This window comes from Carlito syrichta, unplaced genomic scaffold (genome assembly GCF_000164805.1).
Source record: "Carlito syrichta isolate Samal-C Ts95f unplaced genomic scaffold, Tarsius_syrichta-2.0.1 Scaffold314017, whole genome shotgun sequence".
Classification (NCBI taxonomy): Eukaryota; Metazoa; Chordata; class Mammalia; order Primates; family Tarsiidae; genus Carlito; species Carlito syrichta.
In genome coordinates, this window is record NW_007258113.1 from 148,727 (window position 1) to 162,372 (window position 13,646).

Consider the following 13,646-nt stretch of genomic DNA (forward strand, 5'->3'; position numbering starts at 1 on the left):
GGAAATTCTGTTGAAAAACAAATAATGTTGATCTGTAAATGATTGAACCAGTTCTTCAAACTTTCATCAGTTCTACTCACTCATGCATGGTAGTGTTAGAAAAATGGCAACTGGTCTTTTTTTTGTACTGGTTTTTCTTATTATGTGGCTTTGAGTAGATGTTTAGCTGACTTCTTAAAATTTGGTTATCATCCTAAAGAAAAGGTTAAAATATATGTGAACTTTTGCAATAAATAGCTTCTGTTTACTGTCTTGCATGTTCATTCCTGCTAACTTATTCTGTGGTATTTTCTGTTATGTCTTTCTTTTAATAATTATTTCATTTGCTTTTAGGTATGTCCTAAGTGTTTTTCCTTGTTGTGGAAAGATGTGCTTCTGAGCACTATGTAATATAGCTAAATAACAACAAATAATTATGAAAAGTCCTAGTTAAAGTGTAATTAAGGATCATGGAAAGCAAAATCAGATTTTGAGAAGTTTAGAATTTTGGCTTAGACTTGTAGAAATTATGTACATTACCTGTTTCACGTGATTTTATTTTTATCATATGAACATTTCAGTTTGAGGAGCATCATGTTAACCTCTAGCTTGCTATAACTAATTAGGTAGTTCTGTCCTTGAAATCTATCCATTCTTTTCTGCTTTCTTTACTAATGGTTTCCCTGTCCTCTCCAAAAATATCTTCTCTCTTCTCCCATCTTTTGGTTTGGTTGATGTTCATGAAATATGAATACAGACCGAGGCCTTTAAGCTACAGAGCATTACTCAGTGACAAACTTTTCCAGAGGACTAGAGCAGCAGGATTTGCATCAGGGTATCTAGAGTTTGTGGAAGACTTAAGTATTAAGGAACCAGGTTGACAGAGCTGAATTATATAGTCGTTTACATAAAATAAGTACTGATAACTGGTTTAGGAAGAGTGTTCATAATGTAGAATAGATGTGTAAATAAATAGATGTTTGTTCTGACTTTAAGTGTCACACAGTAAAACATAAAATATCAGTGTACATAGCAAAATTTTACATTGGTAAATTCTCCAGTAAATAACATGTATTTTACAGGTAAGTGGATCTCAACCTTTTTTTTTCTTTCTACTCTGATATGACTCATACACATTTGTAATCACAATGCTAATGAGTGTGGTGTGGGGAGGAATCAGAATTTACTCTAGTAGAGGGAGAAGGGAAAGGGTTGAAAAACTACCCGTTGAATATCATGCCCACCTCCTGGATGACAGGCTTAATAAAACCCCTTACCTCACCATCTCACAGTATACCTGTGTAACAAACCTGCACATGTACTCCTTTTGAACCTAAAAAGCAAAAAAATTTTAAAAAGATAATTTATCCTAGTGACAGGTATTGTAGTTTTACCTCCCTACCCTGGAATAATTCTGGTATTTTTCCCAGGACAGTACTTACTGCCATGTATCTTCTTTTAAAATACATATTTTTACCTAGTAGTCTCAGATATTTCATTACCTTAATTTTCCTACATTTGAGGTTTAAGGCAATTTTAGTGTGTACCTGTACAAAGAATAAAGGTGTCTTTAATTCTGAAATTGTTTGACCCAAAGCTATACTTATTTGTGTATGGTACTTGTCCTTTGTACCTCACTGTTACTTTCCCCTACTGAGGCTCTACTAGACCCAAGCTAGTGAGGAAACCAACATGATAGAAATTTTTTTAATGCTAACTATAATTTCTGTAATTACCAACTTATAATTAGTTCATTATGTATTTATTAGCCAATTTATAGCTTTAATTTGAAATCCTTTTTAATATTCTTTTGATAGTTGGTATCTGAAGATTTTATTTTTAATAAAAGGCAGATATGGCTAGGCGCAGTATCTCACATCTGTAATCCCAGCACTTTGGGAGACCGAGGTGAGAGGATTGCCTGAGCCCAGGAGTTAGAGACCAGCCTGGGCAACATGGTGAGACCTTGTCTCTACATTAAGTCAAAAAAATTAGCCAGGCATGGTGGTATGTGCCTGTAGTCCCAGCTACTTGGAAGGCTAAGGATCACCTGAACCCAGCAGTTCGAGGCTGCGGTGGCCATGAGCGTGCCACTGCACTCCAGCCTGGGCAACAGAGTGAGACTCCAACTCAAAAAAAAGGGCAGATATTTTACTCCTAATGATGCTAAACTTTAAAAGTGAAAGTTAAGTTACATATATATGTATATATAGTGTGTATGTATATATATATATATATATATATAGTAACATTAAGAACTCTTAAATATGTATAGTTACTTTAAAGACAGTTAATAATTTATTATTATCGGATGGAGCTGGAGACAATCATACTTAGTGATCAGTCACAGAAACAAAGAACCAAATACCACATGTTCTCACTCATAAGTGGGACCTCAACATTTATCATAATAGCTTTTGAGGGAAGGATCAGCAGTTGTGAGACACTGCCAGGGGAGAGGAGGGCATGTAACAACACAAAGACTAAACCAGGGGAAGTGAGGGCCAGTTAGAGGCCCAAACTTCATCAGCATGTGGTTTACATGATCTTGTACCCCACACCTTTATAATAAAATAAAGTAAAATAAATAAATAAATAAATAAAATACATTTTAGATATACTAGCTGTTTCAGAGACAAAATGAAGCATGAGCTAAATAGAGAAAATGTAATAAAATAATAGCAATAGTAATTATAATGTAAAATGATTGATTTGCATAAAAATTATATCTTCTAATTAAAAAGTAATTTATTACTTTTGACTTTGAGATTAATACTTAGAATTATATAAGCTATGGACAAATAGTTCCTTCTTCATCATTATTTTTTTCTATTTTTCTTCACATACAATTTTATTTGGTTATTAAAAGCTTAAGAAACTTGTGTTTTTTTAAATAATTGAACTTTAACACTGGTTTTGCGTTTAAAATTAAAGTTTATTCCTTGGCTTCTGGTAAAGTGATTATGTATTATATCAACATACCCCATATCATTTCTGTATTGGGAAAACAAAATCATTTCTGATGGTACCTAGGAAATCTCTTACCTCTTCTGCCTCACCTAAAAGTTAGTTATACAAAGGGCAATAATAGCATGGCTAGAAGAGAGCCAAACCTTGAGGAAGGGTTTATAAAAGAAGATACATGGAAGAGTTGGTGAACTTCATTTCTTCATTAATAGTGCACATATGGGCATCTGATCTAAATAATGTTCATTATTTTTTCTAGCAAAGATCTCATGGACCAGATACAGTTTTTTTGGAAATATTTTATATTATGTATATACAGTATTCTCTTTAATATATTTTGGAAGTAATGTATTAATTTACTTCTAGGATTCTTAATCATTCAACTTCTGTCATGAGAAACAAGCCAATACAACCTGTGGAATGTGAAAAGAGGTATAAAATATCTTGGTTCTTACATTTAATATTTTATAATGAGCTTTGATCCTGTGACCGTGATGTTTTCATATATAGGCTATAATTGAATAAATGATATAGATTTACTATAACTAGATAATATAAAGAGGAAATGTATTAAAAGCATGAGTTAAATTTACTTTCATATTAGCAAAGTTAAGAATGCTGATTTGATTTCTTTTTTTGCTAATATATGCACTTTGTTTTTATGATAGGACCATTTATTCATTCAGCAAACATTTATTGTATTACTATTACTGCCAGGAATAATGTGTCTTTTATATCATTGATTGTGTTTATTCTCTTTTATTGTTTACATTTTGATTTCTTTTCAGTTGGGTATTACTAAATTCTTCTATATGAATACATAATCTAAGTCCATATGTATGAATTCCAGAGAGCTAGAAGACCTTGAAAGTTTCTATTTATTCTTTTTGGTGGTTTGAACTTAAATCAGACTCAACTCCTTAGTCAATCCTGTGTACTTATAAAAGTCCAAGACTAGGAGGAAATACAGAAGTACACACAGAGATAATTCAAATGCGTTGAATGCTTGTTATATATGGACTGTCTTAGTGCTTTAGATGTATCATCCCATTTAATCCTCACAATAACTCTGAGTTGTTACTGTTATTTCCATTTTTCAGATGAGAAAACTGAGACTCAGAAATTATCAGAACTTGCTCAAGTTTAGCTGGTAAATGGTAGAGTCAGAATTTAAAACCAGATTGTCTATCTCAGAACCCCAAGTCATAATAGATGGTAACAAGAACACTTGATATTGAACTTATTTTTCCCCAAACTTATTTCTTCTCCAATATAGTCTGCCCTAGTGAATGTAACACTATGTAATCATGCAAAGTCAGCGACTTTGGACTTAGAAACTTCTTTCTCTCTTATGCACCCCTCCCAATCCAGTCAATTGCAGAAAATGATAGCTTCTTCACATAACTTGCATCTATTCTAACATCTCCATTCCTATTGTGAGTGTGTTGGTTCAGACCCCATCTTTTTCTACCTGGATTATTGAAACTATTCCTAGACATACCTCCTGTCTTCTGCACTATGAAAGAGTGATGATTCTAAAACGCAAATCTGACTGTGCAACTCCCATTTATTATCTTCTAATGGCTCTTTACAACTTTTCGGTTAAACCTTAAAATGTTTAACTTAACCCATAAGGTTGAAATGAGATTCTGCTTACTTTGAAAGCCTCATCTCATGCACTCTCCCACCCTTTGCATTTACAAACAGAACTTCTTTCTTTATTGCAGCATGATTTCACATCCCTGTGTTCTGTATTCTACATTCTGATCTTTCTGCTAGAATTGACCTTCTTTCTTCCTTTCTTACTTTGTTTTTCAGAATTCAGTTCAAGTGTGAGATTCCTTTTCATATCCAAGTCTAGGAATATTCATCTGCCTCGATTTTATTTAATTGGATTTATCCCATTCTCTCTCTGTTTTTAAATACTGATTCTGCTACCTTACATAGGCTTTCCTTAAAGTTTTGTTATTTCCTTTCCCCCTCAGTTCCTTTTATTCCTGCCTTAAGCTTTCTCTGTGGATTCCTAACATTCTCTTGAGAAGACCCCAATTGCCCAAATCTCAAAACTGTGATATCCAATCCTGGCCTTTTCTTCATACAACTGTTGTTTCCTTTTTTCTTATTTTCAAAACAGTCACCCAATTCCTTCTTTAAGAACAAAACAAAAAATTCTTTCATTTTTTCCTGATTACAGGAGTGATGAAGCTGTTAAAAATTGGAAAATTTAGTAAACATAAAGAAGAAAAAGAGCAAATTTAACATCACCTGTTATCTCACTCCCCAGAGATGACAAGTCATATTATTCTGGCATTTTTCCTTTTAGACTTTTTTCTGTATGAATACATAAATATTTGCATGAATGTACATGTATACATATATATACACACACACTGCAGAGTTGTGTACCCTGTTGCATACTCGATACTGCCACTTAGATGTATACTATTCATGTCAAGTGTTACTTTCCAAAACCACACTCTTAACTTCCCTTGTGCACCCCAAACCTGTTCCTCCTGCATTTTTCCCCATTTCAGAAAATGTCAACTCCATCCCTATAGTTGGTCATCTCAAAAAACCTCAGACTTATCCTTAGCTTGTCCCATTCTCTCACACCTGATATTTAATCCATTAGCAAACCTTGTTGACTCTACCTTAAGAATATATCCAGAATCTGGTTACACTTACCACCTTCACTCCACCACCCTTGTCCTAGCAGCCATCTCTTACTTGAATTGTTACAACAGCCTCCTAACAGGTCTTTCTGCCATAGCTTTCCTTTAGTCTGTTTTATACAAAACATCAGGTTGATATTTTAAAAATAGAAGTCAGATCATATCATTCATCTTCAGAACTCTTTATTGACTTCACATGTCATTCAGAATAAAAACTAAAGTCCTTTGCGAAATTGTAAAGCCCTACATTATTTAGGTCCCTGTTTACCTTCCTCTCTTGCCTCTCTCTTCCTGGTTAGTTCTACTCTAGCTATTCTAGCCTCCTTGTTGAATCTCAGTGCACCCCCTACCTCCCAAAGCTTTTGGCTCTGCCTGGAATGATTTCCCCCCAGATAATCGTATGACTTAATCTGAAGCCTTCAGGTTTCTGCTCAAGTGTCACTTCATTAGCAGAGTGCTCCCTGAACAACATATAAAAGAGCATTGCCTCCCCTACTCTTTGTCCTTATTTTCCATACCCTGCTGTATTTTTCTTTCTAGAACTCAACACCATTTGATATTCTGAATATATACTTTTATATTTGCTTATTGTTTTTCACCAACACCCCAGCCCCTGTGCACACTACAATGCAAAAATCACAAGATCAGGGACGTTATTTTGTATTCTGAAGTATCTCTTCACTTAGCACATGCATGGCATACATAGTAGATGCTCAACAAATATTTGTTGGGTGAATGAGTTGTGAGAACAGGTTGAAATTATTAGTGCCAGGAACTGTGTTGTATGCTAGAAGATATAACAGTGATCAAGAGAGCCTTCATGAAGTTAATGATTGATGTGATCTCAACATATTGCTGTTTTAGGTGTGCTTAAATTTTAAAATAGAGCTTTTGAATATGCAAATCCACAACAAATAGGAATGATTACTTGGTGGTGTATACTTGTAGGAGAGACCAGGAAATATTCTGGGTACTTGAGTTTAATGTGAATGGTCAGCTTCCTTGAAATGCCTGGACAGTTTATACTAGCAGTAATCTCAGCGGACTACTTCTAGCAATCAGAATGAGCCCTGGTCTAGGACATTACAAACATACAAGAAAGTTGTGATGCACTTTTGAGAGATTGGTTGGCAAGATAGGATATAGTTGAAAGAGTGTGGGACTTTAAATTAGGTAGATATGAGTCAGAGTCCCACCTCCAGGACTTACCAGTTGTGAGTCGGAGTCCCACTGTGTCGCCCAGGCTGGAGTGCAGTGTCAAGATCACTGCTCACCACAGCCTCGAACTGCTGGGCTCAGGCAATCCTTCCACCTCAGCCTCCCAACTAGCTGGGACTACAGGCATATGCCATCATACCCAGATTACTTTATTTTTTATTTTTTGTAGGGAGGAGGTCTTGGTATGTTGTCCATGTTATTCTTGAACTCCTGTGTTCAAGCGCTCCTCCCCCTTGACCTCCCAAAGTGCTGGGATTACAAGCATGAGCCATCACATCTGGCCAAGGCTTTAAGTTTTTAAATCAACCCTAGTGCCTGGCACCCAAATGCTTAGTAAACGTTACTTCTCTGATTATTTCTATTTGCCTTTCTTTCTATAGAGAGTAGATGAGCGTACTGGTTAAGAATTCAGGGTCTTAAAACCAGGCTGTCTGAGTTTGGGTCCTAGATCTGTCTCTTGGGAAAGTTATTTAGCTTCCTCTGAGCCACATTTACCTCATCTGTAGAACACACATAACAACAGTATCTATCTCATAGTTACTGTGAGGATGAGAAGAGTTTACATATGTAAATTGCTTAGAACAACGATTAGCACATAGAAATCATCACATATGTTTTTAGTTGTTGAACTATTGTTATTACTATTGTGAACTTCCTTATTTTTCCTTTCTCCTGTATCTGTTCTTAGTTCTTTGTTTTAAAATTTTCAGTTTGGTACCTGATCTCAAACCAGGCAAGGTTGGGACCAAAGGGAGGGCCCAACTTTACCTGTACAATGACCATTTCTCTACCTAATCCTGAATTGTACCCCACATCTTTAAAATAAATAAATAAAATTCTCATCTCCTTTTTTTTGCTCAAAAAGGAAACAATTTTGCTGGTATTTTTTTTTTTCTGATATTAAGAAGCATTATTGTGGACTTAAAATTTTTTAACACATGAAAATAGAAGAAAATAATAATTTAAATTATTTGATATTTTCTTTTCAGCAGTACATGGGTGAGCACATGCTATCATATCCCCACCCTTATAAAAATCTCACACACGTTCTCTTAACAAAAGGGAGGTCTTACTAAGTATACAGTTTAGTAATCTGCATTTTCATTTAATATCTTGTGATGATTTTTATATACCTTCTAAATCTAAATATATATACATTGTGGTAAACTTTATTCTGTGCATTTGTATTATTTCCATACTTAAATGTTTAAAAGCCTATTATTAATGGGTTAAAGCATGAACATATGTTTAAGCTTTTGATATACTGTCTCTCCAGAAGTTTTTATCGGTTTGCATTTTCACAACTAATGCATGGATATCTTTAGTTCTGTACTTGTTAACACATTGCATTGTCAATCTACCTAATCTTTGCCAATCTAATAAGAACAAGTTATATCAGAATACCTTATTTTCCATTTTATTAGTTAAATTAGCAATATTGAACATTATTTCAAGTTTTTATTGCCCATTTATATTATTTTGCTATGCTTTGCTTGTTTGTATCTCTCTCTCTCTCTCTCTTTTTTTTTTTTTTGAGTTGGAGTCTCACTCTTGTTGCCCAGGTTAGATTGCAGTGGCTTACTCAGTCCCACCGCAGCCTTGAACTGCTGGGTTCAGGTGATCCTTCTGCCTCAGCCTTCCAAGTAGCTGGAATTGTTTGTATATCTTATAGTCAGAAGCACTTTGTATGAACTGGATGGTTGAAATTTATTGGATTTTTCTTTTAAGGTCCAGAATTATGGTCTATCATGGTCAAATTCTGTAGGAACTTAAAAACAATGTATTCTGCAGTTATTGGTTAATGTTACATAAATGTCAACTATGTTATGTTGGTTTATAGTATTATTTACATTTTTAATACCTTACCTATTTTCTGTTTTCTTGTTCTGTCAGTTATTAAGAGAAGGTTGTTGAAATGTTTAACACTAATTGTAGATTTGCCTTTCTCCTTGTAGCTCTATCATTTTTCTTCCATATATTTTGAAGCTCTGTCATTAGATACACAAATGTTTAGGACTGCAGACTTTTCTTTGTATTTCTGATAGTATTCTCTGTCCTGGAGTCTACTTTCTCATCCTTTTATTTTTAACCTATTTGTGTCTTTATAGAGAGAGTGCATTTCTTGTAGTTAGCATATGGTAGTATCTTCCTTTTTTATTGACTCTGACAATCTGCCTTTTAATTGTGGTGTTAAAATCATTTATATTTTTGTGACTAATGGTATTTTGGGGTTTGAATCTACCACCTTTCTATGTGTTTTCTTTCTATTTTTTTATTCATATTTCCCCTTTTTCTGTCATCTTTTGAATTATATTTTAAAATTCCTGTTTATCTCCTTTGTGGACTTATTAGCTGTAACTTTTTACGTTATGTTAGTGGTTGTCTTAGGAGTTAAAGTACAGTAGTTAGTTTATCACAGTCTATCTTCAAATGCTATTTATGCCATTTCAGATACCATGTTAGAATTGTCCAACAGTGTACTTATGTTTCTTCCCTCCTGGCCTTATAGTATCGTCATACATTTAACTTATATACATATTATATTCCTTATAGCACATTGTTATTATTTTTTGCTTTATATACTCAGTTATTTCTTAAAAACCTTTAAATAATTAGAATAATTGCTTTTATGTGTTTATCACCTTAGTTATCATCCACAGTGTCTGTTATTTTTTGGTGTAGATCCTTATTTTCATGTACATTATTTTCCTTCCACCTAAAAGGGAGACTTTAAGATCCTTTTAATGCTGATCCATTGGTGTTAAATGTTTTTTAGCTTTTTTTATTTTTTGAGTTGGAGTCTCACTCTGTCGCCCAGACTGGAGTGCAGTGGCCACTCCCGGCCACCGCAGCCTCGACTTGCTGGACTCCGGCGATCCTTCCGCCTCAGCCTTCCAAGTAGCCGGAATTACAGGCATGTGCTACCACGCCCGGCTGATTTTTTGATTTATTGTAGAGATGAGGTCTCGCTGCCCAGGCGGGTCTCGAACCTGAGGGCTCAGGCAATCCTCTCAACTCAGCCTCCCAAAGGCGCGGGATTACAGGCTGAGCCACTGAGCTCGGCTGTTTTTTAGCTTTTGTATGTCTGAAATAGTCTTTATTTCACCCTCATTTTTGAAAGCTGTCGTTGCTCATACAAAATTCTAGGTTGACATTTTAGTTTTCTTTGAGTACCTTACAGAGATTTCTCCACCAGTCTCTGGATTGTATTGCTTTCTATGAAAACATTCTTATCTTTGTTTTACTGGGCCTAATATGTCCTTTTTTCTCTGGGTGCTTTTAACATTTTTTCTGTATCATTTATTGTAAGTAATTTGAATGTGATGTCTCTTGGTATAGTTTTCTTTGTTTCATTTGTTTGGGGTTCATTGAGTTTCTTGAATTTGTGAGTTTACTGTTTTCATGAAATTGCAAATTTTGGAGCCCTTATTTCTTCAGATATATTTTCTATCACTTGGCCTCTTCTACATTGGAGCTTCAATAATATATACTTATGTTAGGCCACTTGAAGTTTCCCACAGACACTGATGTTCTATTCATTCTTCTTCAACTTCTTAAAATATATTTTTTTCTGTGTTTGGTTATGGTTAGTTCTTCTGCTTTGTCTTTATGTTTGCTAATAATTTCTTATGAAATACATAATCTTCAGTTAATTTTATCCAGTTATTTTAAAATTTCAGATGTACTTTTTAATCGTTTTAACTTTGGTCATGTCTATCTTTACTTACCATGTTCGGAATTTTCCGTTAATCCCAGAACATTGCTTGGTTGAATTTTTGATTGAATGCCAGACATCATAACTTTTACCTTCTTGTGTGTCGATATTGTAACATTACTATAAATATTTTTAACTTTTTTTCTGGAATATGGTTAAATTACTTAAAAACAAGTTGATCTTTTGGGGTCTGGGTTTTATGATTTGTTATGTGGGCCTAGTGCAGTATTTAGTTCCAGAATAAAATTGTCCCCCCGAGCCGGGCTCGGTGGCTCAGTCTGTAATCCTGTGCCTTTGGGAGGCTGAGGTGAGTGGATTGCCTGAGCCCGCGAGTTCGAGATCCGCCTGGGCAGCGAGACCTCATCTCTAAAATAAATCAAAAAAATAAGCAGGGCGTGGTAGCGCACGCCTGTAGTTCAAGCTACTTGGAAGGCTGAGGCAGAAGGATCGCCAGAGCCCAGCAGGTCGAGGCTGCGGTGGCCGGGAGCAGCCACTGCACTCCAGTCTGGGCGACAGAGTGAGACTCCAACTCAAAAACAAAAACAAAAACAAAATTGTCCCCCTAATGAGGCAGGACTTTTCTTTTCTTTTTTTTTTAAGTCAGAATTTTACTCTGTCGCCCAGGCTGGAGTGGAGCGATATGCTTATGACTACCACAGCCTCAACCTCCTGGACTCAGGTGATTCTTTCACCCCAGCCATCTGAGTAACTGTAACTACAGGCGCACACAACCACACCTGGCTAACTTTTTTGACTTATTGTAGAGATGAGGTCTCGCCATGTTGCCCAGACTGGTCCCGAGCTCCTGGGCTCAAGCAATCCTCTCACTTTGGCCTCCCAAAGTGCTGGGATTACAGGGGTGAGCCACCGTGTCTGACCTGAGGCAAGACCTTTCTTAGTGCTCTACCTGAAGTCCTGTGAATTTAAAGGTTTTCCAGTCTGGCTGGTGGGAAATGATACTGCTCCTGGTCCTCTGTGAATCTGAGAATTATTCCTTCTAATCTTTTAGGGTGATTTTATTCTTCTAATTAGGATAGTTTACTCACAAGCATGATCAATGATCAATACTCAGATGAAAATTGGAAGGCTGCTTCTATAGATCTCTTCAGTTCTTTCTCTGTGCATTGACCTTTTCTTCGTTACTCTGTCCTATGAATTCAGTCTGCCCTTTTCTCCCTGGCTGTCAGTTCTGTCTCCTAAATTCAGTGATCCTGCTGCACTCTCTGTCTTGGTTATTCCTCTTTGGTCTGTGGACTGGAAACTCTCTTCATGCAATAACCTGGCTCAGTTATGAGGTTCACCATGTTACTTCTCTCTAAAGGATAATGCCAGTTTTTGCCTAGTATTAAGCTTCTCAGAAAGCTTAATTTTATATATTTTGTCCATTCTTTTTTTTAAAGTCAGAATATAAATTTGGTTGATCACTGTTATTCTGTCTTGGCCAAGAACAAAGTCTAATTTTTACATTTTATTTGCTCATGTTTGCCAGTATTTGATTTTGGTTGTTTCTTCCATAGACTCTACTCCAATATTTTAAAAATTACTGCCCCAAATTTTCTGATACTTTTGTGATTTCATCTTTATTTATATTTAAATATTTTAATCCATTAATTTTGATATTTAATATAAGATAAAAAATCTAGTTTTTTTCCTCCCTGCTTTCTCCCTCTCTCCCTTTCTCCCTTCTAATCCTTTTCTCACTCTGTCTCCCCACTGTACTCACTCATGCGCTCTTTCTCTTCCTTTCTTTCTGTGTATATTTTACAAGTGGTGAATCAGTTTTTATACTATTTGTTAAATGACTTTAAATGTCATTCTTATCATAAGTTATTATGCTTGTGGTCCTGTATTCCTCTTCCATTGAAAAGTCTATAGAAAGGGATTGGCAGCAGTGGGAAACTGTCAGGGGAGGGGGGTTGGGATTGGCAGTTGAGGGAAACTGCTAGGGGAGGGAGGGGCACGCTTCATCAGCAAGGGTACCTGCATAATCAACATTTGTATACCTAACCCTGAATTGTACCCCACAATTATAAAGACTTATAATAAAAAAGGAAAAGTCTGTCGATACTGGAGCAAGTACTATTTTATTATTGTCATTTTATGTAATATATTTTATTACCTGGTAGAGAAGTCCTTTTTATAACCTTTCTCTTCTTGATCATCCCATTCTTCCAAATGAACTTTGAAACTCTTTTGTCAGATTTCTAAAGGAAGTCAAAAAATACTTCTTGGATTTTTAAAATTATTGTTGCAGTTCATTTCAGTGATTAATTAAGCTGAAAGAGAAGTAACCTTTCACTTATTCAAGTCCCTTAATAGACATTTGTAGATTTTTTATGTAGATCTTGTACAAGTGTAGTTAAGTTTCTTCCTAGGTATTTTATACTTTTCTTTTTATGAATAGGATTTTTTTTCTAATACAGTGTATCCTTTAACTCATTATAGTTTATATATAGGAAAACTGCTAACGTTTGCACGTTTTTCTTTAACTAGTAACCTTCACCGCTTATAATAATGTGTTTTTTTCTCTTGGATAATCATGTGTTCTATAAATTTTGAAAATGAAATTCTTATCTCTAATTTTTATATTTTTTTCTTACATTATACAGAAATTTCACAGTAGTGTTAAGCAGTAGTGGTTTTAGTAGACATTTTGTTTATGTATTTTTCTAATGGAACTCCTTGTTCTAATTTGTTATCTAACAACAGCATGTACAGTCTACTTTATTTCCCCCCAAAATAGAAGAAAAGTATTTCCTGGTTGCAATAGCCTCTGTTGTATCAGAATGAAGGGATTGAGGCTCATAATCAGTAAATCACTAGGCAGAAAATAATTACTCCTCTTAGTTCTAGATAGTTCACTTCTTTTGGCCTCTACAAATTCCATAGAGGAGACTTATGCACACAGTTGATAAAAAAATAAACCCATCTTGATGTTCCCTATGTTTTCTGTAATTATTGGAATCTTAAGTATGTTTTGTCAGTTTTAAGTTTTGTTATTAGCTCAAAGCATAGGTATGAGTAAATCCTTTACATTGTGGTTTTTAAACAAGATCACTTTATAATGTTTTTAATGTATATTTAAGGATTATTCT

General features: G+C 35.0%; 1 protein-coding gene across 1 annotated transcript in view; it reads left to right on the top strand.

Moving 5' to 3' along the window:
- The window catches only part of LRCH2 (leucine rich repeats and calponin homology domain containing 2), a 110,081-nt gene that overhangs the window by 63,672 nt on the left and 32,763 nt on the right, over window positions 1-13,646 (top strand). The window contains exon 12 of the mRNA XM_021718923.1: window positions 3,313-3,378. Coding sequence (XP_021574598.1) covers window positions 3,313-3,378 — 66 coding nt within the window. The remainder of the gene's footprint in view (window positions 1-3,312; window positions 3,379-13,646) is intronic.